The sequence below is a fragment of the Sinocyclocheilus anshuiensis genome, unplaced genomic scaffold (genome assembly GCF_001515605.1).
Source record: "Sinocyclocheilus anshuiensis isolate Anshui unplaced genomic scaffold, SAMN03320099.WGS_v1.1 scaffold838, whole genome shotgun sequence".
NCBI classification, from domain to species: domain Eukaryota; kingdom Metazoa; phylum Chordata; class Actinopteri; order Cypriniformes; family Cyprinidae; genus Sinocyclocheilus; species Sinocyclocheilus anshuiensis.
In genome coordinates this window covers 1,706,019-1,721,357 of record NW_015539915.1, presented here as the reverse complement: position 1 = coordinate 1,721,357, position 15,339 = coordinate 1,706,019, and the positions used below count along the sequence as shown (strand labels likewise).

Genomic DNA, 15,339 nt, shown 5'->3' with positions numbered 1-15,339 from the left:
AATATATATATATATATATATATAAATAAAAAATAAAAGTTGCCATCTGGATTTAAATAAACAAATGCTTAGGATTTTAGGATTGAATCATTACTGCAGTGATTAATATGTTTATGGCATATTGTATGTTGGGCAACAATTTTTTAACTATCTGACGCAAGTGTGTAGTTTTTATTTCTCAAACAGCCATGTCGGAAGAAGTACCGATGTCCATATTACAGGATGCCAATGCCAAGATTCATTAGGCTCAAATTCTGAAAGATTGGTCACCACCAGAGTCCTGACCTTCATCCTACTGAAAGTGCTGGAGTCAACTTTACACTGCTTGTCCAAAAAAAGTTGCACACTCTTAATATTTCGTTGGACCGCCTGTAGCTTTGATTATATTGTGCTTTTGTTGTGCCATTGTTTCAACATTTATTTCCTCCAAGAGTTTAATTTGTTATTAATATAATTGATAGTAATATTACTTAATGATAGCTAATTAATAGTTAATATTTCCACAAATGTAACAACATATTCACATTTTAACAGTTCACCGATGTCCAGTAATTATCTCACTGACATGCAGTTAAACAAAATACTTATATTTTTAGTGTGGAAGTATTGTTTTCATTTAACAATTTTTTTTTTTTTTTCTGTAAGTTGACATTTTTTTTATGATTTACTTAAAGGGGTCATGAACTGAGAAATCAAAATTCCCTTGATCTTTTCACATATAAGAGGTCGTTGTACTGTAAAAACATCCTGTAAGTTTCAGAACTCAAAATGTCCTTGTTAGTCTAAAAACAGCTCATATTAAAGCCAGTCTGCCAAAACAACAGCTTGTGGATTGTTCTACTCTTATGATGTAATAGTGTGGCTAAACACTGCCTTCACAGAAGAAGATCAACGCCTGCTTCTACATCGCTGCTTGTTTAGCCCCGCCCACTTATTCACGCAAGTGTGGCAAACACAGGTCTATGCAGAAACCAAACAATAAACTGTATTTTTAATGAAGTGCCAAGTAAGAACTTGGTCCTTTGTTCACTTAATTTTACTGCGGATTCATTTACAAAGAAGGCAATCTATATTGGATAGATCTGTGCCAACTATATTGGATCCGACAGTAATGTCGCAACACACAAGTGTGAGTAACTGCTTTCATTACGTGGTTACTATTGCTTTGTCTATTATTACAGATAATTTGATATGTACTGAGTATTTATGCACTTTAAACCTAAATCACAGTAGCGTCCATCTGTGAAGAACATAGGCTGGCAAACATACACAACTATTAGCCAATCAATCATACCTGAGTCTACAATCCGCCACGCATATTCAAACAGAGTTCTGATGAGGGGGGTCAAAACAGGACAGAAAATAGCCTATTACTTCTAAATTATGTTTTGTGATGTAAAACTCTTGATAACATTATAAGTGGACCTCAGAGAACAGTACAAAATAATAAAAACGGCAGTTCGTGACCTCTTTAGTTAGCTTTTCATCAGCTCACAAACCTCCTCCTTCCGAACCCCAGTTTGGGAAACCCTGAAATGTTGTTGATAATAAAGAATACAATATATTTTCTTTCTATTTGTATTTTTTATATCAACTGGGTGCAAAATTCCTACTGAAATCTATGTGATAAATAAGATAGGTCAAAAGTCATCAAAAATAGTCTGAATGCATTATCTAAAATGTATAATCTAGATTACATTACTCACACAAATAGGCCTACAGCATACATTTGACACATTTGTGACACGCCACAGTCCCATACTCAAACTGACATGTATTTTTAATGTATCTCTGTTGGTTTACAATGTTTCCAGTGTATATTGCACCATTATAGGCTACAAGGTAGTGTAATTTCTCCCACACAAAGTGGAAGACGTCGGGAAAAAAACTTGGTAACACTTTAAAATAAGGTTCATTAGTTAACATTACTTAACTACTTTAGTTAACATTAACTAAGAATTAACAATACTTCTACAGCATTTAATGTTCATTTCAACAATGCATTATTAAAATCAAACGTTGTGCTTCTTAAGATTAGTTAATTCACTGTGAATTAACATGAACTAACAATGAACGACTGTATTTGCATTAACTAACAATAACAAATATGAATAAATACTGTAATAAATTTATTGTTCATTGTTTGTTCATGTTAGTTAGTACATTAACTAACATTAAATAATGGAACCTTATTGTAAAGTGTTACCAAAAACGTTTATGCCAAAATAAGTTTGACTTAACTTCAGTGCGTCTATTACAAGTTTCAGCATTTACTGTGAAAAATGTACACGTTACAGACCAGCAGCCAGGAAAGACCGCTCCTGCACCACGTGACTGCGGGTTCCGGCTCGTGGTTGCTATGGCGATGACGGTAGGATTTGATGCGGAGAGTCAGTACGCCTTCGGCAGGAATTAGACTGCGCTGCAGGAATATCCGTAAGTACACCAAATCTATTCGTTTTATACAGTCTCAGCAGGTCTTAATGAGCTAAAACGACGATTAGGAGTGTTTCTGAAGGTTTTATAAATCGATACAATACTAACTGCGCCGTTACAGCGCTATGTTGTGCTGCCAGTCAGGTACAAAAAATGCAGCTCTGTTTATTTAACGTTAGTGTTTATAGAGCAATGAACTTTTTTAACCATAAACATTTTCTGCAGTCGTCTGTATGTATTAAAGAACTCTACCAAAAGATATCTACAGCATTTCTAGCATGTCTAAAAATAACAAAAAATTAAGTTATTATGGCTTTGCTGTATTGCTATATCTAGTATACACGTACTGTATAAAGTACACAAAGTAGTTCAGGTTGATGATGTACAGAGTAAACACATACAGTACAGCAGGTTATCTGGTTGTGCTGACATTGTGTGTCTTCACAGGCGAGTTTCCCAAGACAACCTGCTGACAAGACAATGCATTTCAGCCCTCCTGTCAGCAGAGACAGGATCATATCCACATTTCCAAAGGTACACATTATGTCAATTATTTACAGGTACTTTAATGGAATAGATCATTCTGTGTTTGAAAAGATCAAATCATCCAGTATGATTCATTTTGCAAGTCGTACTGTACAGGAAATTCAGCAAGCGTTCTGTAAACTGTAGCCAGCACATCAGATTAGTATATTGAGAATGTGTGACATCCATAGAGGAGCCTCAGTGCAGCTGGATCCGTCAGGATCACAGGACTGCAGCTAATTCTGCTCAAATAAAAAGGCTGCTTCCTGTACTAGTTTTCTCAGTAGTGGGGTCATATTAAGGGAAAATGTATTCTATTTACTTTCTGGCCTTTATTGTGAATGATTTCAAAATGGTATAGGAACATACAGCTTTGCAGTAGACTAGACAAAACTACTGTTCTTACTCACTTTATTGCCAAAACTTAACGTTGTTTATGATGAGTTCATCAGCATTTATTAGTTCTGTTCTATTATTCTGTAGTGTTATAATCCACAAGCCTGCCTACAGATGAAAGATGATTGGAATACAAAAGCCAAGATGGCTTGCCAAGACCGGGCAGCACATCAGCAAGGGTTGGTATACAAATGAATTTTTTTTTTTTAAATGTTTCTAAAGAATGATATGAATGTTATGATATAAATTGTTATATTTACTGATACTGTTATAGATAAATTGTTATAGATATTGATACATTACCGTCATGAACAATCATGATTATTCCATTTATACTGTATATAGAGAAAGAGAGAGATTACTAGTCCATTTATTATATAATTATATTCATATTATCTTCTAGGTTTGACAGGCTTAAGATGTCAAAAGCAGTAGTGGTTGGAGATCTCAATGTGGGAAAGACATGTTTAATAAACAGGTAAATTGTATACAGGAGGTTTATTTAAAGGGATAGTTCACCCAAAAATGAAAATTCTGTCATTAATTACTCACCCTCATGTCCTTCCAAACCCGTAAGACCTTTGTTCATCTTCAGAACACAAATGAAGATATTTTGGATGAAATCCGAGAGCTTTCTGACTCTCCATAGACATCTGACCCTCCAACGGAAGTACCACGTTCAAGGCCCAGAAAGGTACTAAGGACATTGTTAAAATAGTCCATGTGACATCATGCAAATAATTTTTGTGCGCAAAGAGAAAAAGTAACGACTTTATTCAACAATTTCTTCTCTTCCGTGTCAGTCCTCAATGTGTATTCACGACAGCACCGCGACGTACGAGTCATTATTTTTACAAGCTATGTGAAGAGAAGAATTGTTGAATAGCCATTATTTTTGTTTTCTTTGCGCACAAAAAGTATTCTCGTAGCTTCATAAAATTACGGTTGAACCACTGATGTCACATGGACTATTTTAACGATGTCCTTACTGCATTTCTGGGCCTTGAATGTGGTAGTTGTGTTGCTGTCTATGGGAGGGTCAGAAAGCTCTCGGATTTCATCAAAAATATCTTCATTTGTGTTCTGAAGATGAACGAAGGTCTTATGGGTTTGGAACAACATGAGGGTGAGTAATTAATGACAGCATTTTCATTTTTGGGTGAACTATCCCTTTAAATGATACACGCTGTATTTTTCATGGACATTAAGTGCCATTATGTGTTTGCATATAATAGGTTCTGTAAAGATGTGTTTGAGAGAGACTACAAGGCTACTATAGGTGTTGACTTTGAGATTGAGAGATTTGAGATATCTGGGCTGCCCTGTTCTCTTCAAATGTGAGTAGTTTTTTCTGAATGATTTAAATAGCATGTCTGTTTATTTAAAATGTTCATGTCTTTTATATTTGTTTTTGCACATTACAATATTTGCAGATGGGACACTGCTGGTCAGGAAAAGTTCAAATGCATTGCATCAGCATATTACAGAGGAGCTCAAGGTAAAATGCAGGTTCTCATTTGAAGGAACTGTACACACAAAAATTAACATTTGCTGGAAATGTACTCACCCTCAGGCCATTTAAGATGTAGATGAATTTGTTTCTTCATGGGAACAGATTTGGAGAAATTTAGCATTACGTCACTTGCTCACCAATGGATCCTCTGCAGTGAATGGGTGCCGTCAGAATGAGAGTCCAAACAGCTGATAAAAACATCACAATAATCCACAAGCAATTCACACGACTCCAGTCCATCAATTAATGTCTTTTGAAATAAAAAGCTACATATTTGCAATAAACAAATCCATCATGAAGATATCCATCAAGAGAAAAATATGAATTTCTCTCTGTGAATCAGGAGAGAAATATGCACAGATCAAGCTGCGTTTACAAGCTAAATCAGTCCAAAACAGTTAACAAATATGTCAGTAGATTCTGATGTGAGGATAATGGGATGGACATTTTCACTGGATTATTATGGCAACAGTTTAAAGTTAAAACACTTTCGTGATGGATTAGTTTGCTTACAAACATGCAGATTTTCACAAGACATTAATTGATGGACTGGAGTGGTGTGGATTACTTGTGGATTATTGTTTTTACCAGCTGTTTGGGCTCTCATTCTGACGGCACCCATTCACTGCAGAGGATCCATTAGTGAGCAAGTGATGTAATGCTACATTTCTCCAAATCTGTTGCGATAATGAAACAAACTCATCTACATCTTGTATGACCTGAGGTGGGTGAGTAAATTTTTTGTATTTTTTAATTTTTGGTGAACTATTCCTTTAATACTCCAGATCAGAGTCTGTTTAAACCCCAATATAATCCTTTCTGTTTCTACTCTAAAAGTTATTATTACTGTCTTCGACATGGCGGATATCAAGAGCTTGGAACAAACACAGTAAGTAAAACCTGTAGTAATGTTTTGAAGATTGACAATGTGTCAAGGAATTGTAATTCTAAGGATTTCTTGTTTGTTTCTCAGACAGTGGTTAAAAGAGGCACTGCAGGAAAATGAACCAGACTCCTGTTTTGTTTTCATGGTTGGCACAAAAAGAGACCTCCTGGTGAGAATAGTCCGCACACACAAGCATGCATATGTACACATACAACTTGTAAAAGCTATTAAAGACTCCTCCTATCCTTATGTGAAGTCTGCAGAAGAGTGCCAGAGAACAGAGAGCGATGCCATAAAGATTGCAGCAGAAATGAACGCGGAGTTCTGGTCGGTGTCCTCAAAAACAGGTACATTCTGTTTATGTTCATACATATAAATGTACTCCATAGTTGTTGCTATGTCCATTACAAAAACTACAAGATAGATACTACATGTAACTGTTACTACTATGGGTTTGAAGGGGAAAACATCCAGGAGTTTTTCTTTCGTGTGGCAGCTTTGGCCTTTGAAGATGCCATTCTGAAGGACCTGGAGACAGAAATCAGCACCACTCAGATTGGAGATGGAAGTATTCTTGGTAAAGATAGCACTCTGAAATCATAAAACAGCAATGTTCACTTATGTAAATGTTGTGTTGTATTGAGTAAATTAATGTGGGTTTGTTATTTCAGATGATAAAGCACTGGAAGATGCACAAGAAAAACCAAAGAAGAAGTCCTGTTGTTGACCCTCAGTGGTTTAAGAAGAAGAACTAACCAATTTGTATTACAGGACAGAATAAATATTTAACCTAGTAGAAAACAAAGTGTTTTTGGTTGACATAACCAACCTCTGAGTTGGTGCATCACTAATGTACTCTCTGAGAGGGACCACCTTATCAGAACACACATAAAAATAAGGGACTGACATCCGAGATGATTTCAAACATTTGATATGTACTGTAGTATTAACGTCAGTATTTTGTACTGAGCATAAACTGCCATTTAATAATTGCATTGTGTTTTTCCTTTTTTATTTTTTTATCTTCCTTTGGCAGACGAAATAAACATACATTATAATTGCACACAACTTATGAAATTGTTATTAGTGTTTGTCTTTACGTTAACCAAGCTTGAGAACTGTACAGCAGTGATAGAAGGAAACGTACTGTTTATCAGAAAAAAGCATAGTTTGATAGTTTACAAACATGATCATGAAGTGTATCAGATGGCTAGACTTGTAGACTATTATTTGAGCTTTTTCTACAAAGAAAGCAAAATACATTATCATACCTTCTGAAATGGTAAGATCTTTACTTTAAAGTGTTATATTATATTATATTATATTTAGTGCTGTCAAATGATTAATCGCATCCAAAATAAAAGTTTTTGTTTACATAATATATGTGTGTCTACTGTGTATATTTATTATGTATATATAAATACACACACATACAGTATATATTTAGAAAATATCTACATGTATTTACGCGTATATATTTATATTCATGTAATTTAATTTATATATAAATATATTTCATATTTAAACATATTTTTCTTAAATATATACATGCATGTGTGTCTATTTATATATACGTAATAAATATACACAGTACACACACATATATTATGTAAACAAATACTTTTATTTTGGATGCGATTAATCATTTGACAGCACTAATTATATTATATCATATATTACTGTAAATGAGGCGGACTTATTCCTGACCTCCAATGATCTCCAATACGATAGGCGGCGCTGTGCATCTCTGTTATTACAAACCCGTTACCCGAAGAAGACACTGTCTTAGTTCAGAAAACAGTACAAATGTTGCATTATTTTTGGTAGATATAAGTTAAGCTATGCGTTGTCAGTGTATAAATACATATGGATCCTCTATCTAATAAACCTGTGTCTTACAATTAGAAGTTTTGCAGAGCGTTCTCTCTGGGATCAGAAGAAATGAGTCACGCGACATGTAAACAAACAGGAGGATGACAGACTGTCTAAAGTTTGATTGCGCTTCTTCGTTTTTAAGCACTTTGAACGTCGTTTAAAACTTTTGTTCTTGCATATCATGTCGATCTGAAGGATGCAGAAATGAAGATGTTGATATTCTGCGGACTGCTTCAGCACTGGATATTTCTTTGTTTGTAAATGTGTATGTGACTGACTGTACATCATCAAGACTACAATAACTGTTACCATGAAGGCTAACAAGTCCTACAAACTTGTGGTGCACAAGAAGGGCTTTGGAGGGAGTGGTGAGAATGTTCTTAATACTTAATTGGTTTTAGTTTATGACAGTGGCTCATTTAACATCCTTGTGTTTTTGCACGAATCTATTAACACTCTCTCTCTCCACAGATGATGAGTTGATGATGAACCCTAAAGTCTTTCCTCAGGTTAAACTGGGGGATATTGTTGAGATTGCACATCCAAATGATGAGTACAGGTGAGAGGAGCTTTCTGCTGATTTCAGGTCATGTCAGACAGAAATATGCCTAAAAATTATGTCACATTTCATCCTAAAATCATTTGGAAAAACTATATAGTCATAATTCGTTTAAATGAAAAATGAAATCTTAAATGAAGTGTTTTAATGTATGTAGATCTTGAAATAAAATATTTAATAAATTACTTGAAATAAAATACATTTATGAACAGTTTTTTTATTTTATATTTTCTAACTGAAAAACAAATAAAAATGAATAAAACCTATATCGACTACATGAACTACATATTAAAACATAACTAATATAATTTCTGGTTATTCTCACAAAAATATGTCATTTCATCCTATAAAAAGTTAAAAATATTACAACACAATCTTACATGAAATGTAACGAATATATATATATATATATATATATATATATATATACTATATATATATATATATGTGTGTGTGTATGTGTGTGTGTGTGTGAGAGAAATAAAATGTTTAAATAAAATACATTTATTAACAGTAATTATTTTCATTTTTATTTTTTTAACAAAAACATACAACAAAATTACTAAAACTTTAATTATAAAGAAAACTAATATCAAAATTAAAGCTAATTAAATTTATGAATAAATTAACACTGTTGTCTTCTATATTATACAGTGTTGTATTTTGCATGGTACATTGGTAGCACTTTATTTTACAGTCTTGTTCCATGTGTACATATTATGTACTTTTTATAACAATTATAATAACTGGGTGATAACTAGGTACTAACCCTGAACCTATCTCTAAACCTAACTTAACCTTTGTAGTAGGGATGCACCGATATGAAAATTTTGGCCGATACCGATAACCGATAATTCTTTATTTTTGAAAGCCGATGACCGATATGTTGGCCGATAAATCTATATCCAAATTTTTATATACTTTTTGAGAGCCTGATTACAAAAAAGATCTCATCATTAAAAGCCACATCCCAAACACTTCAACATAAGCAGCCAAGTTTGAACGGTGTACGTTTTAAAAATAATTTTACTCTCCCATTACCAAATTTAGTCATAAAAAAGTCTTACAAATAAATAAAATAATGCATAAATAATGCAAACAAGTCACGGGACATCATTACATGTGTAAAGAATCAAAATGAATGCGCCATAGATCAATAAAACGGAATAGCCTCTGCACGGACAATAATTAAATGATTTTAATTACTAAACCATATTGTTGATGAAAATAATAAGAGAAAAATACAAGTGGTTGTTATTATTAATAATGTATCAATGATTTTGAAAAAGTAACAAATTAATACCACTGTTTTAAATAGCAGCCGTTTGAGCAGCGCGTGCTGAAGCTGAAGAGCTGAATGAACACGGTAAACTGAAGCGTTTTGCTGGCAGCTTATTTAACTCAAGGAAATGCATCCTGAGATTAATATTAATACAACATAAACATAATATTACAACTTATATATGTACAAAATGACGCAGTTATTGCGTGCTATAGTCAGAATGTGTGATCCTGTTGTGGATGCGCTCTTCCCATAACAACGCGCTGAAACACAGCAACTAAACCCAAAGAATTCACAACGTTTTATTATAATAATGTTCTCATTAGAATGTTATATACACGACATTCCCAATCATAGTTATTAATGTTGTGCACTGCTGTTTGAGCTGCGTGCGCTGAGCTAAAGATGATCACCGGTAAACTGAAGCGCTCTTTTAACTTAACCAAACGCATTCTATATGAGATAAATCAGATATACATCAAATAAACACAATATTACAACGTACAATTGCACAAAAATTGCTGCAAACGAACAGCGCGCATCTGAAGTGTCTCTGAAGGAAATAATGCATTATTTATCGGCTTTAAGATATCGGCCAAATTTTCTTATCGGGCCGATACCGATAACAGAAAAAATGAGCATTTATCGGCCGATACCGATATGGTGGCCGATATATCGTGCATCCCTACTTTGTAGTTACCTTGCCTTACCCAATAGTTTCTGGGGTAAGTACACTGCTGTAAAATAAATTGTAATCGGTATATTAATATATGCATCAATAATTGGTTTATAATTTCTGTGTCTTTGTCTTAGTCCTCTACTGCTGCAGGTCAAGAGTTTGAAAGAAGACCTGCAGAAAGGTGTTTTTTAAATTAGCGCTTAATTTTATGTACTAGTAACTATTAATTGGCTTTATCTTGTTCATTTTCTAAACGAATTTTCTCTTTTTCCACAAACAGAAACTATCAGTGTAGATCAGACAGTGGCTCAGGCCTTCAAACTTCGCGCCTACCAGGACATCATCATCAATATTGTGGACCCAAAGGTATTTTATACAGAAATACACTTTATTGCACAGTCCTACTATTTTATTTAAAAGACTATATTTACAATATAGCACAGCCGCTCATGATACCGTATTACCTAAATGCTCCATTGAAATTTACAGGATGTGACTTTGGATCTGGTGGAGCTCACCTTCAAAGATCAGTATATTGGACGAGGAGACATGTGGAGACTGAAGAAGAGTTTAGTGAGTAGATTAGATTCAAATCTGCATGGGATGTTCATTTTTGATGCCTTGTAATGATCTTTATGTCTCTATGATGTTCTTTCAGGTGAGCACATGTGCGTATGTGACACAGAAAGTAGAGTTTGCAGGGATCAGGTAACAACATCCATTATTACAGTCAGAAGTATATGTACAACTTATACACTACTGTTCAAAAGTTTTGGGTCAGTTTTTTTATGTTTTTGAAAGAAGTGAAAACTTTTATTTAACAAGGATGCTTGAAATTGATCAAAAGTGACAGTAAAGACATTTAAAATGGTACACTTTTTTTCTGTTCTATCACAGTTTCCACAAAAATATGAAGCAGCACAACTTTTTTTCAACATTGATAATTATAAAAAATGTTTCTTGAGCGGCAAATCAGCGTATTAGAATGATTTCTGAAGATCATGTGACACTGAAGACTGGAGTAATGATACTGAAAATTTAGCTTTGCAACACAGGAATAAATTACATTTGAAAAAATATTCAAAACTGTCATTTTAAATTGTACTAATATTTCACAATATTACTGTTTTTACTGTAGTCTTGGTGAGCATAAGAGAAAACATTTAAAAATCTTACTGAACCCAAACTTTTGAACAATGGTGTATGTCTAACTAAATAATCGTTTTATCATGGTTTCAGGGCCCAGGCCAGTGAATTGTGGGTAAAAGGAGAGAAGGTCACTTGTGGCTACATTAGTGAAGATACAAGGGTGAGAAAGTTTCTTTGGAAATTCAAGTTTTGTTACTATCCATCACTATCCATTTTTACCCCCACATGTTTTCTCCACCTAGGTGGTGTTTCGGTCCACCTCTGCCATGGTTTATATATTCATTCAGATGAGCTGTGAGATGTGGGACTTTGATATCTATGGTAAAGAGACCATTTTTTTTAACCATTATGCATATTTGAAGAGTAAATCTGTTATTTCAGGATTTTTAAGCTGCTGTCTTCATTCACAGGTGATCTTTACTTTGAGAAAGCTGTCAATGGTTTCCTCTCAGATCTGTTTGCTAAATGGAAAGTGAGTGTCAGCTTTACAATTTACCAGTAGTAATGTTATCTGCACAATATAGCTGATTATGGCACTGTGGGATTGTTAAAATATATCCATTTTTCTAGGAGAAGAACTGCAGCCATGAGGTTACAGTGGTGTTGTTCTCTCGTACCTTCTACTCTGCCAAATCACTGGGTAAGTGTTTCATATTTAAACAGCGCTTGGGTTGTATGATTTGAATAATAATAATTGACTATGTCTTTCTATCTTTCTTCATGTAGAAGAGTTCCCAGAGCTCCAAAGAGCATCAGTCCGACAAGACCACGAGGGACGTTATTATGAGGATTTCTACAGGTCCAGAACTTCTCTAAGCATTAAGAATGGCAGCTTTGTAATAGTTTAAGCAGCAGTCCTTATTTTCATTCTCTTGCAGGGTGGTCGCCCAGAATGAAAGGCGTGATGAGTGGACATCTCTGCTCATCACCATTAAAAAACTCTTCATACAATATCCTGTGCTCGTGCGTCTTAAAGGAGCAGGTGCGTATGCAGTCCTGTTATACATTATATATATATATATACTATTAGTATATAATAAGTAATATTGTGAAATATTATTACAATTTAAAATAGCTGTTTTCTATTGTAATATATATTAAAATTAGGGCTGTCAGTTTTACACGTCAACTTAATTAGCTATGAAAAAATAACACGATTAAAATATTTTAACGCAGTTAACGCACTGGCCCCGCCCCCAGACCTGTACGTCGTCATACATTTCATACAGTTGATTGCTTACAAATATGATGCAGGGTAACAACTCCATAAATGCAGTTATGCCCTAAAATTCAAGATATTGGGACGGTGTTTATTTTCTGAATGAATCTGCGTTTTGAACGAATCGTGTGAACCAATGATTCAAAGGCTTATTCATAAAGAGAGCCGTTTACTGAATTCCTGATGAATCAACCGTTTGAACGAATCGAATGACTCATTAAGACATTTACCGCCACCTGCTGGCAGTTTTAGTTTCTTATTTAGAGTATTATTTCATTTCATATTTAAAAAAAAAGGGGGGGGGGGACTTAAAAGAGATAGTTCACCCAAAAATGTTAATTAGGTCATCATTTACTCAAACCTGAATGACCTACTATCTTTTGTGGAACAAGGAGGTATTTTGAAGACTGTTTGCAACAAATCTGTTTTGGTTACCAGTGAATTTAAATGCATGAATGAAAAAAACTGAGAGGTTTCTCAAATTGTCTTACGTTCCATAGTTGATGTTAGGCTGTTGCAGCCTTATGTGTAATACATTTTATGTTGCATCAAATAAAATATTTCTTTATAAAGCTACTATTTGTAATGTCTACTCAATAATTTCTCATTTAACACAAAAATAGCTTCAAATAATCTTTTGGGGGTATTTTCACAGCCAAATGAAATTTTTTCGATTAATTAGATTAATTAATCAACACATCACGTAATTAATTAGATTAAAGATTTTAATCGACTGACAGCCCTAATTAAAATGCAATTTATTCCTGTGATGTAAAGCTGAATTTTCAGCATCATTACTCCAGTCTTCAGTGTCACATGATCCTTCAGAAATCATTCTAATATACTGATTTGCTGCACAAGAAACATTTATTATTATGACCAATGTTGAAAATAGAAAATGGCATTATTGAAAGTGTAACAGTCTTAAGATTTACATTATGTTAATGTCTTTTGTTATTGCAGATGGATTCCTGTGCGGGCACAATTCCACTGCTGCTCAGGGAAATTATCTGGAAGCTATCAACTTGTCTTTCAATGGTTTGTAATTGTGCATTTAGTCTAAAGTCCCACAGCACTTCAGTAGAGCTGTTTGTCCTGATATCAGTGTCCTGTTTTGTGTCTTTCAGTCTTTGACAAGCACTACATCAACCGTAACTTTGACCGTACGGGCCAGATGTCAGTGGTCATTACTCCAGGAGAGGGTGTGTTCGAGGTGGAACGCTTGCTCATGATCCTCACCAAACAGCGCATGATTGACAACGGTCAGTGGGTGTGCTGTACATTTCGTTGTTTGTCTTGTAGCACAGAGCGGTGGACGCTAATGGTATGATATCCTCCTAACAGGCATCGGTGTTGATCTGGTATGCATGGGAGAGCAGCCCCTCCACGCTGTTCCACTCTTCAAGGTTGGTTTGGCATTTGAGCGTAAAATCAGATATGAATGATTTAATACTTCTAAATGGGGATAAAAAACATTTTTATATCATTTTATTAGTTGCATAACCGCACAGTGCATGGAGACTCTAGAATTGGTGATGACTACAATCTTCCTCACTGGATCAACCACAGGTGAGATTTGAGAGTTGTTGCTTTTGACTGCTAGGTTGTGTTCACATCATGCTCTCACTGAATGTATTCTGCTCTCGTAAACGTAATCGACATTAATCGTCATTGTTACTTCAAATTTAAGGACATAAAAAGACTTAAATGCCTTAAACAGTACAAGAAAAGACTTTATTATAATTTCAAGATGTCTTAAAACATGAGGACAGAAAGACAAGAATCATGATATGGCTTAATGTGACGATTAAACTTCATTAAGGGTATGATTTCATTGAATAAACAAACAAAACAATGTCAAAATGCGGCGCAGGTGTTTTGACATGAAAATATTTCTGAAGGAAACCGCTTGCCCTCAGAAAAGTTTTGATGGCATTTTCATTTCATCTTGCCTACATATAATGTCTGATAATGTAGCGTTAATGAGCGCAGTGCTGCTTTATGTACAGTCGTTACCGGGGAAACAGTTGTTGTGCCGTTCCAAATGCGCCACCTGCTGGCAATTTACTGTTCTTGTTCAGAACAATGCGAAATTGCTAATGTGCCTTCAAAAATCCTAAAGATTAACAAAGATGTGTGTGTGTGTGTGTGTGTGTTAAATTAACATAATAACTTATAGCTACTTTTGACTAATCCCTTTTCTTAAAAATAGTTTAAAAGGCTGAAATGTGAGGTTTATCACTATATAAAACTTTATTTATTTGTGAAAAACCTGTTTTTGACCTGCAAATCATGTTTTTCACAGTCATTTTCTGTTACCAATCATTCAAATGTTACCATAGAAATTGCTCTACCCCGCTCATACAGTATTTATTTTATTTGTGCAGGTCTTAAAAAGCCTTAAATTTTATTTTAAAAATGCTGCAGATACCCTGTAAATTCTTGTAAAATCCCTGTAAAAATACACCTTGAAAGTGCTTGAATTTTACTTTGGAAAAGGTGTAAGAACCCTGCTACATCTAGAAAAGCGTTGTGTCTGTCATCTATTTTATTATAGAGAAATAAATGACCTCTCAGAGCAATAATAATAATACAGTTTATTAAACCAATATCGTTATTATTATTATTATTATTATTTTAACAGATATTAGATTATTTATATATATATATATATATATATACACACACACACTACCAGTCAAAAGTTCTTGAACAGTAAGAGAACACACAAGTGTTTTTTTAAAGAAGGGCCTTCTGCTCACCAAGCCTGCATTTATTTGATCCAAAGTACAGCAAAAACAGTCAAATTTTGAAATATTT

At 34.2% G+C, this 15,339-nt stretch overlaps 2 protein-coding genes across 5 annotated transcripts in view; both read left to right on the top strand.

Moving 5' to 3' along the window:
* The first annotated feature begins 2,367 nt into the window (after positions 1 to 2,367).
* On the top strand, positions 2,368 to 6,813 carry rab36 (RAB36, member RAS oncogene family). The gene is made up of 11 exons (XM_016483541.1): positions 2,368 to 2,436; positions 2,884 to 2,970; positions 3,445 to 3,536; positions 3,761 to 3,835; positions 4,593 to 4,694; positions 4,791 to 4,855; positions 5,708 to 5,759; positions 5,844 to 5,925; positions 6,013 to 6,103; positions 6,217 to 6,333; positions 6,428 to 6,813. Exons 2-11 carry the CDS (start codon positions 2,917 to 2,919, stop codon positions 6,481 to 6,483), a joined length of 786 nt encoding a protein of 261 aa, XP_016339027.1. The 5' UTR covers positions 2,368 to 2,436; positions 2,884 to 2,916; the 3' UTR covers positions 6,484 to 6,813.
* Positions 6,814 to 7,518: 705 nt separating this feature from the next.
* Positions 7,519 to 15,339, top strand: part of LOC107686465 (DEP domain-containing protein 5-like) — a 25,411-nt gene continuing 17,590 nt past the window's right edge. For all 4 annotated transcript variants that reach the window (XM_016483498.1, XM_016483500.1, XM_016483499.1 and 1 more), the window contains exons 1-16: positions 7,519 to 7,999; positions 8,103 to 8,190; positions 10,286 to 10,332; positions 10,432 to 10,517; positions 10,641 to 10,724; positions 10,810 to 10,859; positions 11,391 to 11,460; positions 11,543 to 11,621; positions 11,711 to 11,772; positions 11,871 to 11,940; positions 12,027 to 12,099; positions 12,179 to 12,282; positions 13,483 to 13,557; positions 13,647 to 13,781; positions 13,864 to 13,925; positions 14,015 to 14,088. In XM_016483498.1, coding sequence (XP_016338984.1) covers positions 7,942 to 7,999; positions 8,103 to 8,190; positions 10,286 to 10,332; positions 10,432 to 10,517; positions 10,641 to 10,724; positions 10,810 to 10,859; positions 11,391 to 11,460; positions 11,543 to 11,621; positions 11,711 to 11,772; positions 11,871 to 11,940; positions 12,027 to 12,099; positions 12,179 to 12,282; positions 13,483 to 13,557; positions 13,647 to 13,781; positions 13,864 to 13,925; positions 14,015 to 14,088 — 1,217 coding nt within the window. In that variant the 5' untranslated portion in view covers positions 7,519 to 7,941. The remainder of the gene's footprint in view (positions 8,000 to 8,102; positions 8,191 to 10,285; positions 10,333 to 10,431; positions 10,518 to 10,640; positions 10,725 to 10,809; positions 10,860 to 11,390; positions 11,461 to 11,542; positions 11,622 to 11,710; positions 11,773 to 11,870; positions 11,941 to 12,026; positions 12,100 to 12,178; positions 12,283 to 13,482; positions 13,558 to 13,646; positions 13,782 to 13,863; positions 13,926 to 14,014; positions 14,089 to 15,339) is intronic.